Source organism: Musa acuminata, chromosome BXJ1-11 (genome assembly GCF_036884655.1).
Source record: "Musa acuminata AAA Group cultivar baxijiao chromosome BXJ1-11, Cavendish_Baxijiao_AAA, whole genome shotgun sequence".
Taxonomy (NCBI): Eukaryota; Viridiplantae; Streptophyta; class Magnoliopsida; order Zingiberales; family Musaceae; genus Musa; species Musa acuminata.
The window spans coordinates 6,122,501-6,138,089 of NC_088337.1; the positions used below are offsets into that span (position 1 = coordinate 6,122,501).

At 38.7% G+C, this 15,589-nt stretch overlaps 2 protein-coding genes across 3 annotated transcripts; both read right to left on the reverse strand.

Moving 5' to 3' along the window:
* Positions 1-1,704: 1,704 nt before the first annotated feature.
* Positions 1,705-2,566, reverse strand: LOC135597056 (RING-H2 finger protein ATL8-like). Its single transcript, XM_065089484.1, has 2 exons — positions 1,954-2,566; positions 1,705-1,867 (listed from the first exon to the last, which is right to left on the reverse strand). The coding sequence occupies exon 1, from the start codon at positions 2,527-2,529 to the stop codon at positions 1,984-1,986; it is 546 nt and encodes a 181-aa protein (XP_064945556.1). The 5' UTR covers positions 2,530-2,566; the 3' UTR covers positions 1,705-1,867; positions 1,954-1,983.
* A 1,637-nt stretch (positions 2,567-4,203) lies between these two features.
* Positions 4,204-13,032, reverse strand: LOC135597058 (protein LPA3-like). Of its 2 annotated transcripts, XM_065089487.1 has the most exons (12): positions 12,631-13,032; positions 12,371-12,401; positions 11,361-11,453; positions 10,651-10,713; positions 10,416-10,527; positions 9,370-9,455; positions 8,541-8,599; positions 8,350-8,452; positions 8,217-8,277; positions 5,559-5,641; positions 5,406-5,486; positions 4,204-4,537 (listed from the first exon to the last, which is right to left on the reverse strand). In XM_065089487.1, the coding sequence occupies exons 1-12, from the start codon at positions 12,933-12,935 to the stop codon at positions 4,478-4,480; spliced, it is 1,137 nt and encodes a 378-aa protein (XP_064945559.1). In that variant the 5' UTR covers positions 12,936-13,032; the 3' UTR covers positions 4,204-4,477. The 2 variants fall into 2 exon arrangements, with proteins under 2 accessions (XP_064945559.1, XP_064945560.1); XM_065089488.1 differs by lacking the exon at positions 8,541-8,599 and having other exon boundaries at positions 9,377-9,455.
* Between the last annotated feature and the right edge of the window lie 2,557 nt (positions 13,033-15,589).

Below are 15,589 nucleotides of genomic sequence, written 5' to 3' on the forward strand. Positions count from 1 at the left end.
TAGCAAATCCCCTTACTCTGTGAGCTTTACCTAACTCTTTCGATTGCTGGGCAACCCATCTCACCTTACACAATCACATCATTTACCAAGCACCCCACTTGCATTGAGCATCGTTAAGTTTGGTTTCTAACGTCGAGCCATAGCTCAAACTCAACCATAATAACTTTTATACACTACACATTCTTTAAAGCTCGCTTGTCCTCATGGTACCTCTTGCTATAAGGGTTGGCCATTCATCGGAATGTCAATCTCGAATGCTCGCTCCTTTGAGAAAATCTTTTCCCTACATCTCAATGCCCATTTCCCCCAAACGATCCTCTGTGCTGACTACCCTTAACACAACCTTGCTATATCTTCTACATTTACATACCAAGTGTTTCTAAGTATGCTTGTCTTGCTTTGATACCATATGTCACAAATTTAACTGATTTTGCTTAAGTTATATGACACCCTTATATGCCCGTCTACAAACAGTCAACCTCTCTGAAACCTCTTATGGTCCCTTAAGGACCTATAAAAGATAAGATGAGTTAGAAAAACCATTTAACTTAGGATCCATAAATAGCTATTTTCAACGAACACTTAAAAAATAATGCAAATTATGAACATAGAGTTTGTAATCTCTGAATATTTGCATGACAAAGGGTCTGATGGTTTACTATGGCCAAAAGTCCCCACAAGTGCTCGCATGACATTATTGCGAAGCAAGATAGAGAATCAACTCTAGACACTACCTCAAAGGCCCATCCAGTCATGTGCCACCCGGGTAGCTCTTGGGTGTTGTACTTGTTGATACTTCGCACCACTCTGCAAAGCTAGAAAACCCCTAAAATGACTAATAGCCTATTACTATGTAATTTTGCCTTTTCATGGTGACTGCATGCAACTTATGTTTACCAGCTTAAAACGACCACAAAAGCTAATTAAAATAAGATTATCAAACTTATTGTATGCTTTTTTACATGTTATGCAAAACATGAATAAAAATCGAAAAACATAGACATACACGAGCATTATATAGGATGCCCTGTTTACGGCTTTATCCGTGATAGTGCGATCATCCAAAACTTACGAAGTCTATTTTTATATTATATTTACCCATAAAGTATTTGCATTAGTATCGTATGGTGAATCCCCGGTTTATATTTTTAATTATTAAAAATATTAATTTTATGTCATTTACTAAAATTGTTTTTCTTTTGCAGAATTGGAAGTCACTTTTGGCTATATACAGTGCTTTAACCACAAAAGTATCTCGCTGAAGACGACTCTCCCTCTTCTGTTAAAGTGAAAGTTACCGTATAGATTCTGGTTCAAATCTTGTGAAACATGCCTACCCAAATTTGGCATTGTGATGTCTATTCGTATTATCTACAAGGAAATAAGATTTGATGAACCCAATAATGAGACGCTAACTTGGGGACGTACTCGACTTGGAGTAGAATCGCATCCGCAAAGAAAAGTCTCTCTCTCTCATTGCTTCTGTTTTTATTTCATGTTCTCATTCTTTTCCAAAAAGAAAAAAATCTTCTATTTCTTTTGTAGTTGATTACACTGCAATCCTGCCTCAATTATCCTAAAATTACACATCTCTCATCACATTTATAAAAAGAGAATTTGTGTTAGACAAACATTTCTGCTTTCTTGTTTTCAACACAAAAAAGAAAGCAAACAAAGGCAAATTAAAAGAAAAGGGAAGGTAAATGAAAGCAATTCGGAAAGAGAAGGCTGTCTTTTGTGGAAACATGTGAACCCAACAACTCCACTGCAGGCAATGGTGATAGACCAAACTCCCGTCTACTAGTAGTTCTTCTGCTTCCAATAAAGTCTGATGGCACAAACTTGGTTTCCATCAGCAATTGTAAGCCTTACATGAATACATACATATGCACATATCAGCAAAGAATTAAAGCTACTTCTCGACGAAAGGTTAAGAGGCATAACAACAAACACCTGCTTCGCGCCACAGAGAGGGGAAGTGTTTCAGGGCGAGGCCGTGCTGACGCTGCCGCACTCGGCCGCCTTGGCGTCGGGGGCGCGAACGGTATCGGAGGAGTTCGCGCCGCACCGCGATGGCGGGGCGGGGACCACCAGGACCCGGCGGCAGGAGGGGCAGGACGAGTGGGACAGGAGCCACGTGTCGACGCACCCGGCGTGGAACCCGTGCCCGCACTGCGGGAGGACGCGGACCTCATCGCCGTCGGCGAACTCGGCGAGACAGATGGCGCAGTCGACCAGCTGGACGCAGCCGGCCACGGCTGCGGACGAGTCGAAGGAAAGCGTCGAAAGCGCTCGGAGAACCTTCTTCTTCAGCCCCTTACAGGGCGGCGAGGACGGAGCAGGTGCAGCGGCGGAGGCGGAGGAGCAGGAGCAGCGGGCGATGAGGGCGAGGCCTACGACGCAGATGACGGCGCAGAGGAGCGCGGCGAGGATGACGACGACGTCGGAGTCAACGGTCGGTAGGGGTGCAGGCGATTCCGCCTGCCGCAGCGGTTCGGAGGACTGGAGAAACTTCGCCAGAGAACGCATTGCGTGTGAAAGAGTTTGGGGTGTTAGAGCGAGTGTGAGCGCTTTATATATATATACAGAGAGAGAGAGAGAGATTGAAGTACTTATTGCCTTGAGATTGGTGTTTAGATAATTAATTATGCATATTCAATAATTATTACTGTGGTGGATCTTTACGGCTCTACAGAGCTATAAATGTTTCCTGGTCCCTATAACAAGCAAAGTTCCATATATACATATATATATATAGAATCTCAAATATGATTCACGATCCAAAACTATATTTTCATCTATCGTGTAAGATCTTGAATAAATTGATGGAGTGACAAGAAGGCATTGAAGAGGCATCCATCTCCTCCAACATCGGAGTTTCGAAATCTGATCATCTTCATAAAGTGAGCTACATCGGCTCTACTACGTGACATAGAGATACGATCAACTTCGACACTAATACGAAGCACACAAGCGACAGCCACGCTTAACACTGAGCAGGTGGCCTAAACCTTGGCCAAGCTGGACGCTGAGAGGAGTAGGAGTGTTCATTGTTTCAGTAGAGACATGCATAAAAGGAGAATCCTATCCTTTGATTGGGTGGGCCCTCTCGAGCATTAAAAGAAAGGAAAACAAGGGGCAGAAGCTGGGATTGGGCTCCCAGGATTCCAACCCACTACAGCCGCAAAGGCTAACCAAAACTTGCCTACGACGGAGGAGCACACAAGGTGATGGTGATGATGATGGTGGTGTGGCCGAAGCCAACAAATATCCCGCTCCCATGCCATGCGTGCTACAGCTTCGCCACATTCTTCTTCTTTTCATCCCACTCTCCTTTAATGCACAGTAGAGCTGAAACAAAGACATGCAGTTATCGATCGCTAAGCGAAAAGGATTAGCTCAAGAGATGACCACTGGCGGCCAGGAGAAACCTGATCAAGAGGGCAAAGTGTAGGGTGAAAGAAGACCTGTGGTATCAAAACAATACTCATAAAAATATCAATAATAAATTATAATAAAAAATAGTAAACGCAAAGTTCAGACACCTTTTTTGAATTCTTTAAATAAAAACTTTTTCTTGAGTTAATCCAATCTGAAACTCAAAAGTCTTTTGTGTATCTACTAGAATAATTTTAATTTTTGTGTATCTATCACATGTGCAGTGTTTCGAAGAATATAAAGGAAGGAAAAAAAGAGCAGTCACACTTTTGCAAGTGTAACGAATATATGTCAGTTTTGGCTTACTTTATGAACGGATAGAGGAAGTGGAAGTGGTGGTGGTGTTGGCGGTACAGTTCTCCTGGTCCGTGTGGAGCAACTCAGTTCCCCTTTCAGATTCTTCACATAGCTCTCCATCCTTTTGTCAACTGGAAATAAAAGACGAGTTCTTTGCAATCCCATCTGCTTTCTTCTCGCTATTCTGTCCAAATTGGATGAAAGATGTCAGTAAAGTGGATAGCATCGACAACAGACAGATGAAGCAAAGAAATGACATGTTTGTGTGATCATACTGAACAATTTGACTTCACCGGAATTTTGTCGAATGTAAACGAAGAGACTATACTTCACACTGCTTTAGATCTTCGAACAGCAACCGAGGTAAAACCATTGGGCCCAAAAAACATTACCGTCTACTGTTCTTGTACTCTTAGAAACATTGAAACATGGCTAAATATATATCCAAGACTGGGGAACAACCCAATATAAAACAAATGTGGATCAATGCACAGAAGTTCAATGTTTTCGCACATTTTCAAACTTCTTATATAACAATTATCGTGATAACCCTTCACACTGTGTATTTGCCGTGCCATGAGCAAGAGCAAGGCGACCGATAAAGAATGACTATGTGGTATCTCTTCCTGCTCCCAAATGATGCAGCTGACCCTGGAACTCCAGTCATTTTGGAGGTCACCACCAAATCATCTCCAGGTCCATCAGAAAACGAGCATGGTCAAAGGTGCAGGTATATTCGTTTTCAACTCCGCCAGGCAGAAGACAACTCCAAATCAGTGTTCTCTTCCCACCATGTGGCGTTCTGCATTGACAAGTGCAGAACAGATCATACAAAGCAAAAAAGACTATATAAATGCTCAACATCTAGATAACATAGTGACCGGATGCCCGGCCGAGATATCTTATGACTAACTTATGTGGAGATGGAAGATCACATATTGATGATAAGTAAGACTCGAACATCCATCAAAACCATCTTGCACTCAGATTGCTGTCAGCCTTTGCTCCCCAATTTATGTCCGGGAGCATCAGAGGCATAAATCAGCAACAGATCAATGCACACACAGTCCCACCACTATAGCCTCCCATATGAGAGCTAAAAGTTTGCAAAAGAAAATCACAAGGTCACAATTATTATCTAGATTTTGCTTGTCTCGCTGGAATCATAATAATATTTGTAATTGATCATCAACTTATAAAACTTCTTCCCCTCATAGTGCACTATGTTCTTTCACATGAGATGCAGGGAAAATTACAAGATTTTATCCCGTGTAAAGGAATTCTGGAATATGAGGTGAATAAGAGAAAATGAGCTGTGATTTTTTGTTCACATGGTGAGCACCAAAAATAAGTTGAGGGGTATCTACAGATTCTATGCCATATTAAAATGCCTCAATTAGCCTATGAGCTGCAGGCAAACCTACTTGGCTGATCGCCAATGTCTGAACTTCAGAATATGAAGATGTGTGATTCAATGGATATAACAATTAAAAAAAATTAATAATTAGATAGTTTGCTTGAAGTTAAGCATGTCAAGCTATATCCAGAGCATCATACTGTAGAGTGAAATGATTATGCAATGTTTTTGTTAGTTGTATCTGGCTCAGAGGTGAGTGCACTACTTTGTGGATTGCCTTTGTTATAGCTAAGAAAACATTATTGCTAAGAACCTTGTAACCCCTTCTCAGGAATTCCAGCGAGCTCCCTTGTTCCTCTTGCAGGCCAAGAACCCGTAGAAGTTCTTCTTTAGCCTAAACATTAAAAATGAAACACAGTAAAAAACATAAAAAATTCAATGGTTTATAAGAATCAAGGAAAAAAACCTCTCCCAGAGTAAAACGAGTAGCACTTTCTGCAACACAAGCATAGGAGCCGTCAGCCTGTTTAAGCATCACTTGCCAAGGTCCTGCACAAATAGCAACATAATGGAGCCAACAAGCTGATGTAGCTTCTTGCAGAAAACAACAATACTAATGGTTGTTGATTTATCAATATTATGGTTTTCTTTCTTTTTCTGCTCCTACAAAACCTATTATTATGAAGAAAATAGAAATCAGAAAACAAAATTTTGTGACTGGATATATATACATATATATATATATATATATATATATATGTGTGTGTGTGTGTGTGTGTGTGTGTGTGTGTGTGTGTGTGTGTGTGTCTTATGTTAGATTTCCAGCTTTATAATAATTAAGAAAATGCTGATCCTTCTGAAGCCAAAATAACATAGGCCAAAACTATGCTACTTCTCATGTTATACTCCCCTCAATTACTTCAAGTATCCCCCATAACTCCTCATGGAGGCCAAATCATTGTCAAGTTATGTAATAATAAAAGTCAAAGAGTGACATTCCTGGTCTATTTTACTAAAAATTAACATTTCAAATTGTCGACTGAATCTAACAGGGGAAGGATATATAGATATGACTTGTCATCAGGTGATAACAGAAATTTTATTAGCAACACATTTTTAACAATTGCAGAAACTATCCATATAGCATAATTACTGGCAGCATCACCGTTTGAGGTTGCCACCAATAATATCTTGAGGCACAACTGCATTAGCTTTTGAGGCCCTTAATGGTTTACTGAAAGTCACAAATCGGAATTAGTTTGAGTCAACACTTGTCACAACCCTTCCTGACCGGATAAGTGGCTTGCTAAATTTATTGAGCTTCAACAACTGACTAAAATGTTTAAACTCAATTTAATAGTGTACACCCATCAAATCCTATAAGTCAATCTTAGTCTTAGTCTACTTCTGATGTAAGACTCAATGCATTACAATCTCCCTTGTTTATGGGCTTGATGTCCCCATCAAGGCCCAACAGAGCCCATAATTTGACTCTAGTATGGTTCATATGAGACATAACCCAGATATGACTCCATGTCGTGGCATACGCTCTGGCTCCGTTTGTCCACAATAGTCCTCTCCTACTCGAGCCTCTCACCATATCCCGTTGACTCTGATATCAATTGTCACGATTTGACCTAATGGGATAACGGACTTGTTAACTTTATTGAGCTTGAACCATTGGCTCAAAACGCTTAAGCCCAAGTAATAAGTAGTACACCCATCAGACCAATCAATCTTAGTCTTTAGTCCACTTTCGATGTGAACTAAATTGAGGGCATTACAATATACTTGCCTATGGAGTCGATTGCTGAGACAACTTAGCCTAGTATATTTAAGCCCATATAAAGTCTAATTTAGTTAGATTAAACAGCTAGTTGTTTGAGGGAGAACCTTAGTGTCACATTAAGTTTGCTAATTTTATGGTCTTGGTGAGCTGAGTTCGAGTTGTTAAACCCTTTTCCCTACTCGTGTAAGGTCATATAGATTGATCCTCCGCAAACCCTACAATTGCAGGCCTCATGCATTATGCTGCATTTTTAAACAGTTCGATGTGTAAAATAACCAATCTATTTGCTGTTATTAACTGCCTGACAACCAGAAACAAACCTTCTTTCTTGAACTTTTAGTATATCTCTTTTCTGTGGAGTTTTGATTGGCTTGTAACTAAATGTGAAATGAGACATTGACTCTGGATCCCGCATTTATTTATTAAGTTCACAAGAAAGTGGGTCATTACTTATTTGTAATAGAGGTGTCCCTGGATCTTTTGATGCCTTGTATGTGGTGAGTTTTACTAAAAAGAAAATCCTTGTCCTTTTCTTTCTCTTTCCCAATGATCTCAATTTCCTCTCCCTGCCTTGTACCTCCCTTTCTCCGCCTTACTATTGTTTCCTGATCCCTCATTCCTTTGTACCTCCCTTCCTCCCACCTAACTGCGGGAAAGATCTGGTGATGCTAGCCTTCTCTTTTATCAGGCCTGGCTTACAAGTCCTGGCCAAATTAGTTTAATATGAGGTCCAAACCAACCAGTGTCTGGGCCATTATAAACCTTTCATCAATATATTAATAAAATGGCTTCTTTATCATATGTTACTGCCGGGTACAGAGCTGCATATTTTTACTGCAGTAACTGTGAAATTTGGTGGCGGAGATCTTGATTGTTAGAACAGTAACTTTTGACTATCCTTTAATTCAGCACCAAGTTATAAACTATGCCCTCTAATTTGACAGCCCCATTGCAGGCCCCTCATTGGGCCACACATTAACATCCTAGAAAACACATTTTTCTCTGTTTTCAGTTAGAATGCGAGTTTTCAACATTCAGTTGTTAGAAATAATATTTTAGAAACTAAAACTACAAGAAAAACATGTTGACCATAAACCATCTTAGTATGTGCCATTAATTAAGTGGCAAAGAAAAAAACATACTACAATTCTGAATTTTGAAGTTACTATCTTACAAACGACGTGCTTTCAGTCTATATGGGTGGGGTAAAGATTACACAAACAATGTTAATCTAGATATCATTATATACAGGAAAGCGTAAATAAACACTACGCTGGAGTGCTCTTGCATTGGCAAGCTAGTTCATATAATACAATTGGCACATCATCTTCTTACCTGGGTATTGACGGAACAGAGCGCCACTGTAATTCACTATAAAAGGAGCAACTGGAACTGTCTTCAATGCAAAGAAAACCAAACAGATTAATATAACTTAAATAAGTTGACTAACAAATAAGGTAACATATACCTTTGAATATTCTCTTGTTCGAATATAGAACACAGGAACAAATTGAGAAAGAAACCTATAATGCAAATCTTTGGTTGGAAAACCCAAAAGACCCAAGTCAGAACTGCAAAATTAGAAATAGTGGATTAAGATAACCAAATTGACAAGCTATGAACATTGGTCTGCTGGTAAAAGCTATAAAACAGGCACACCGTAATGTATCTAGTTCAAGATTGAAAAGAAGCGCTGGGACAGATGCAGCATACTTTTCCTGCAAAGGATCAAAGCTGTAAAAATTGCTCCAGAACAGCTAATGTATGTCAGAGGATAGGAATAGTAAAACTCGAAAGAGCACATCCAACTGGGAATTAGTATCTTATGCTATAATTATACCATTTTCATTTCAGTAAAGATAATTTATCTCCACTGCCAAAGAGATACTAGGTTCTGTTGCATATCATACAAGAATAAGTTCACTGCTTTTTTAGACTTGTTTCACAGAAAAAAAAAGTTAGTCAATTTGTTCTTGTAACTGTAAACCAGTAAGTTTGGTTTGGGCATATCTGAAAAAATAAATGACCACACAGATAGTAGATTCCCCTTGCTCCTCTTATTCCTGTTCTTTTTCATCTCTCTTCTTCTTTCTCACCCCTTCCTCCTCACTTGCAGTCAAAAGTGGTCCTCCTCTCTTCATCTGCCTCTCATCCTCATCCTGCCATATTTGCTCTTTAGCACATCACTTGCCTTTTTTTGTTGAGAAACTTCTTGTGGTCATTTATAGCTGTGATGGAGGTCATTTTGTAATTAAATAATAGCAGAAGTCACATGGTACTTTTGTTAATTATTTTTTTCGATGCTATCAACATTAATTAATCAAGAATCTGTGTCCATCTAAAACTCAGGTTATTTGAAATTCACACATTAAGTAAGCCTCTATACGAATATTAGCAGCAGGGAACAGTATAGAAAATATAGTCAAATTTAAAGGAGATTAAAATAATCAATTTAAAAGAGAGGTTCCTTCAGGAACAGATAGCATACCACATACTTCTCTATAGCAGAAAGATCACGTGTGCTACAGTTGATAAAAATGTATAAAGCTGGTGGTTCGCTAGACTCCAAACTAGCTGCACTCACGAGTAAGATGATCAGCTTCTACAGGATATGAATGACACATGTTTAAGCTACTTGGCTTGTAGGTTTCAATTAAAATGACCCTGCAAGTTCCTACTTCCTATAAATTGATGCTGCTAGTTACAGAACAAAAACAACCAGGAAGTCCACAACATGGAAAACTGACTTATCCTAAAATCCATGTAACTCAAGGAAGAAGAGGTTATGTACATGAGTCAGAACACTTTAGTTTGTATTTGACACCACTAATTGAACTAAATGGCTAACCAAATGCGATCGCTGTTTCTTTCATAAATCTCCATTGTCAAGCTAGAATAACCATCAATTCACAGGAAAATAGATTTTAAAATTTGGCACCAAGCAGTGGTTCCTATAATAGTGGGGTTTGGCAAAAAAAAAAGGCCCTTGGCGTACAGGGCTTAAATTGCATACGAACCAAATATGTTTACAGAAAAGCAAAGACAGATTCACAACTAAACCTACTAGGATACAAGCATATTAATCCAGTTTGAAAGTAGATTCTGCACCTATAAAGTAGAGCAGCAAACTTAAATCTTACATGTTTGAAGTATCTTATAAGCAAGTAAGCAATCATGATGAGCACAAAAGTAGTCCATAAATAATTTACCTGAAGCTAATTTTTTCTTCTGCATGGATCTGTAAATTAAACATAATACAATTATATAATGCTTCACAAGTTCTTCCCAGTATCAACTTTCAATGATCTATAGTTTAATTGAGAGCACAGGCATAATGTTACATCACTTGCACAAGAACAAAACTACAAAGGTGACATCTTTTCTCAAGAGACAAAGGACAACCACAGTAGTGTATGGGCTTGGCAAGCATTGGTTACCACCTCTGGAAATAGAATGGTCACGTAGTTGATATATATGGATAAATAAAATGACATTTCCCCTGCAATTTTTAAGTCTGTAATTAAAAAAGCTAACCTTCAGTATCATCATTGAAGTCAAAATCCAATGTATTTCTTATGGATTTGAAGAAACTTGTGACAGGCCCACTGGGAATGTCATCTAGTGACCCAAAGGTTACACTACCAATCTGATATGCAAAACAAGAATGACACATGTTAAGAGTAGAAATCCTTAAAGCAAAGTACTTGTAACATGGTACATTGTTAGATTTGCTGCCAACAGGTAGGAATAACAAATAAAAACATCATACTGTATCAAGAGCTGCCTGAAACAACTGAGATGCCCTGCGCTTTTCTGGCTGGTCAGGAAACACCTGAATTCCGTCAAAAGTTGCTTTCTATTATTATAATCTTTATTAGACAATTCCAGTAACAAACAGAAACCTTCTTCCAACGCTACATGTAAGTACTAATTGATGGTATTCAAAAACTTAAACCCAATTATATGGATTAGTATGTTGGAAACATTCTTCAAAAGAGAGAATCTGCCAAGACATATGCTAATCATGTGCGAGCCATGGACATACATTGTTCTGTATGACCATAATGATAATTTGAGTCATGCACCAGAATTGAATCTGGTACATTAGTGGGGCGGAGTGGCAAGATAATTATTGGAAAAAAAACATTCTTTTCAACAGGCAAAGGTGAGGACATGAAGGTATGGGGATGATTGGAGAACACATTAGAATTGTCAGTTATAGTGATGGACAATTATAAGTATTACATAATCTAGGAATTATAGTCATTACATAAGGGAGCATGATTAATAAAATGGTAATCCAAGGCATGAAACAACATGATCCATATAGCAAACACTTCAATGACATTAACATGAATCAGAGATTACAAATGAACATTGAGATACAAAATTTGAAATAGAGATGCACTTAGCACACATTCTAAAGACAAAGTTAATACGATCAAAACAAATAAAGAAACAACATGTAATCAAACTCACAATGCAAGTCCTGGTCCCCTTCATCTCCTGGAGTTTCCTGGCAACAGCAAGCACAAGTTGGATGTTGGCATCAATAAACTCATCTGAATTTCCCTGAATAACAAAGAAATTTGATAAAGTCATCACTTTGCACAAATCCACAAGAATCTAACCTATGACATGAATCTTTACCATGGTAACCAGAAATTTTCTGCCTTCTAGTTTCATGTATTGCATGGAATCTTTAAGCTATATCTAGAATCTTATGAAACCAAGTCATAACTAGAAAACCTTTGTCCTCAAAAACAGAAATGATAGTGCAGGCTTGGATGAATGCAACAAGACTTAATTCCCAACTGTTTAAAGTAAGCATATCTCAACAATAATATGCAAGTAACCAATTGCAATTCTTTAACTTCAAAATTAGTATTGATTTTTATTGGCACATATGTAATGCTATGTCTTATTTTCACTTTTAAAGTATAAATATCATACTAAAAAACATGACATTTTATCTATACAACATTATGCATGCACAAGTATAAATAATCCATCAATTGCTATGCTCGATAATAGATGGTCTATAAGACGAGTGGAAAAGATATAAATTTTCTTTCATTCTAAATAAGCTGATCTACTTTACAAGTTAATCATGAACTTTGTAGACTACAGCTAGAAGAATATTTTTCTTCAATTAATTAATTTTCAGATGATAAATCATCATTTGTCGTCATCGGCGTGAGCACAAGGCCTCATGAGAAATTGTCTGCTTTGGTTAAGTCTACATGGTTTTGCTTTTTTGGGGTGAGCCTAAAAGGTGCCTCTGATGATGGTAGACACCGGTGCTTACAAGGCTTTAGTTCCCCTAGCTGATCTACTTTACAAGTTAAATCATGAACTTTATAGACTATAGCTAGAAGAATATTTTTCTTCAATTAATTGATTTCCAATCAACAAATTTCAGTTCAAGGTATCGAACAATAAAAAAGAAACATAGAACAAAATGTTTTCAAATCTCAGAATATTCATACCTTATAAGACGAAATGCTGCTTGGCAAGGGCCTGTTTATCCAAGTAAAACATGAAGAAACAAAAAAGGTGTTAGAAAAGAAGGATCAATCAACTACATAGTCGTTCTAAAAGAAACGCAACACTAGAATACTTCCCGCAAAGCAAAACTATAATCGCTGGTTTTCTAATCAGCATCTCGCTAAGAGGTTCTTTAAGTAAATCTTTACTTTGATTTAATCTTATAATGAACTGGGAGATGTCAGCTGTGCATTAGACATACGGGAAATCGATCTCGAGACGGGTCTTGCCATCGTCGACAGCACACACGAGGGACCGAGCGGCGTCGGAGACGAGGACTTCATAGGATCTGGGCTTGTAGACGGCCACCCCGGCCTTGGGATCATCGGCAGCTGCCCTAGCGGGGCCTGCCCGGATCTTGGCATGAAGCATCAGCGCGGCAGAGCGGAGACGAGGACCCAAGGGAAGGGAATGGAGGAGGAAGAGAGAAGGAGATGGTATAGAGCGGACGCGAAAGGAGAGAGGGGAGTGCGTGGGGGGAAGAGACGGAGAGACGAAGGAGGCCATGGAGGAGTCGATGGAAGAGAGGTGAAGAAAGAGGATAACCCCCCAAAGAACGCACGCCAGACGATAGCCATCGTTAAATGCTCGCCCAATCACAAACCCAAAATGAATATAAGGGAAATAAGGAGGGTTTATATATCAATGCTTCCGAAGGTTTAAAATGGCAAATTCCCTTAAAACACTCGTGTTTTCACTTTTTTTTCTTTTTCTTTGTTTATTCACATATATTGCTCTTATTTAAAATAAAATAAAATTCTTTCTGATCTTCATCTCATCGATCACTGTCTCTGTCTGTCTCGTTATGATTATATCTGTCCTTTACTATCACATGTTGCCTTTGCATCGTCATCTCATATAATCGTTTTTATCCTGTAGATTTCGTCTTTGTTTATCACTCTTGTTCTTACCCTGATCTATGAAGACACTATCACCTTCATCCACATTGTCATCTCATCATTCGATAAAAATAACTCCCTCCTCTCCAACATCGCTCATGTTCGTTTGCCCTCTCCCTTATCTATCTCTCCCAACGACAAGGGTGAGAGTGATGGACAAGAGCGATAAGACCTCACAATAAGATGAAGATAATGCATAACGAGGCAGAGGCTATGGGTAATCTCATCTCTTAGAAAATAAGAAACGTTCTATAGAAATACATAAAAAAAATACTCTACAGAAAGGTTGCTAATTACATATTATCCCCTGTAGTTATACATATTTAGCATCTCAGTCTCTAGATTTATAAAATTTATATTAAAATTCTTATAGTTATAAAAGTGAAATATTTAACCTCATTTACTCTGACGTCGTTGGCTTTATCGACGGAAGATACAACACATGACAATATATGCATGAATGACGCAAAAATAATAGAAAAAAAAGTAATTTTAATGATGGTACTAGATGATGGCGTCGTGGAGTGGCCGTTGTAGCAATCGTCAGTGATAACGACGAGGTGATTGGTCGTACCAATGTTGATCCGAACATCAATGATAAGAGAAAAAAAGGAGGCAAAGCGATGATGCATCAACGTCGACGCCAAAGGAGGAAGAGGAGGGAGGTGAGGCATTTATGTTAATGTTGGAGGAGGAATAGGAGGCAGGTGAGGCATTTGCATCGGCACTATACTCAAATCCTCAGACGATCGCTTAGAATAGTGATACAATAGTTCAAGAAAGGGGTGGTGGATGGCAACGAGGAAGAGGTTGCAAGCGAGCTCGACAAAGAACCGCTTTCTTTGAACTCTTAAGCTTTAGTCGATACACGAACGACGCATACACCTCGGCCACAACGGTGTAGTCGCTGACCTGCTTTTAGATTAGCTTCACCTACGATTGGAGGCGATCCAATTTGATAGTAAGAACTGATCATCACACAAAATGAAGGGCTGAAGAGTATAGATCTGATGGTGGGAGAGATAACAAACCCTCATCCTCATTCTTGCTCACATTCGACGCCATGGTGGTGGGGGAGAGTATCAAAAAGATAACGACGATAGACACAATGAGCGGGAAGGAGGATAAGGGTTTGTTATCTCTCCCATCATTAGATTTATACTCTTCGGGCCTCCATTTTGTGTGGTGATCAGTCCTCGTTAGTCAATCAAATCCCCTTTAGTCATGGGCAAAGCTAATCCAGAAGTAGGTCTGCGACCACATTGTTGTGGCAGGGTCATATGCATCATTCAAGCACTAGCTAAATGTCAAGAGCTCAAAGTAGGCACATCTCTTCGCAAGCTCACTCGCAACCTTTCCCTTCTTCTCGTCCCCCATCACCCCTTCCTCAAATCCATTGTGCCACTAGACGAAGTGATCGTTTGAGAATTCGAGCACAACGCTGACATAGATGCCTCACTTGCCTCCTCTTCCTCCTTTAGTGTTGATGCAAATGCAGAGCAATGTTGAAGGAGGAAGGGGAGGCAAAGCTGTGTGGCGCTGACATAGATGCCTCACCTCCCTCCTGTCCCTCCTCCGGCATTGATATAGATGCTTCACCGCTCTTTCTCCTCATCATCAATGTTCAGATCGATATCAACAATGTCGATCACCATGTCATTGTCGTCGACTACCACTATAACAACCACCCATGACACCACCATCCACTACCACAATTAAAATTATATTTTTGCTCATTGTTTTATTGTCATTCATGTGTTGTTATGCATTATATCTTTCGTTGGTAAAGCTAAATATGATTAAATATTTTTATTTTTATAACCATAAGGATTTAAATATAATTTTTTAAATTTAAGGTTTGAGATACTAAAGAGATAACTAATATCTAATTAACCCATACAAAAAAGTGAAAACATAAAGCTTTGGGAGGGAGGAATTGCCCTTTTAAAATAGCATACTCATGCATATACATTACACATATATCCTTCTTTTACCATCCTTCTACTACACTTGAGTTTACTATTAATTATATAAGTATCAGAGAATTTTTTTTAAAATAACAAAATTAAATATCTAAAATATTCTATATTACTTTCATATGGAGTTTGTTGATAGTTTGAATGGCTATTGTTTTCATTTTGAGTTTCCACGTCTTATATGCCAACGAGCTCAATTTATATATACTAACTATAATAATAAATCTATAAATTTTACAATATTACAGAAGTAGATATGCAGTAAGCATCATGCAATGCTTCCTCG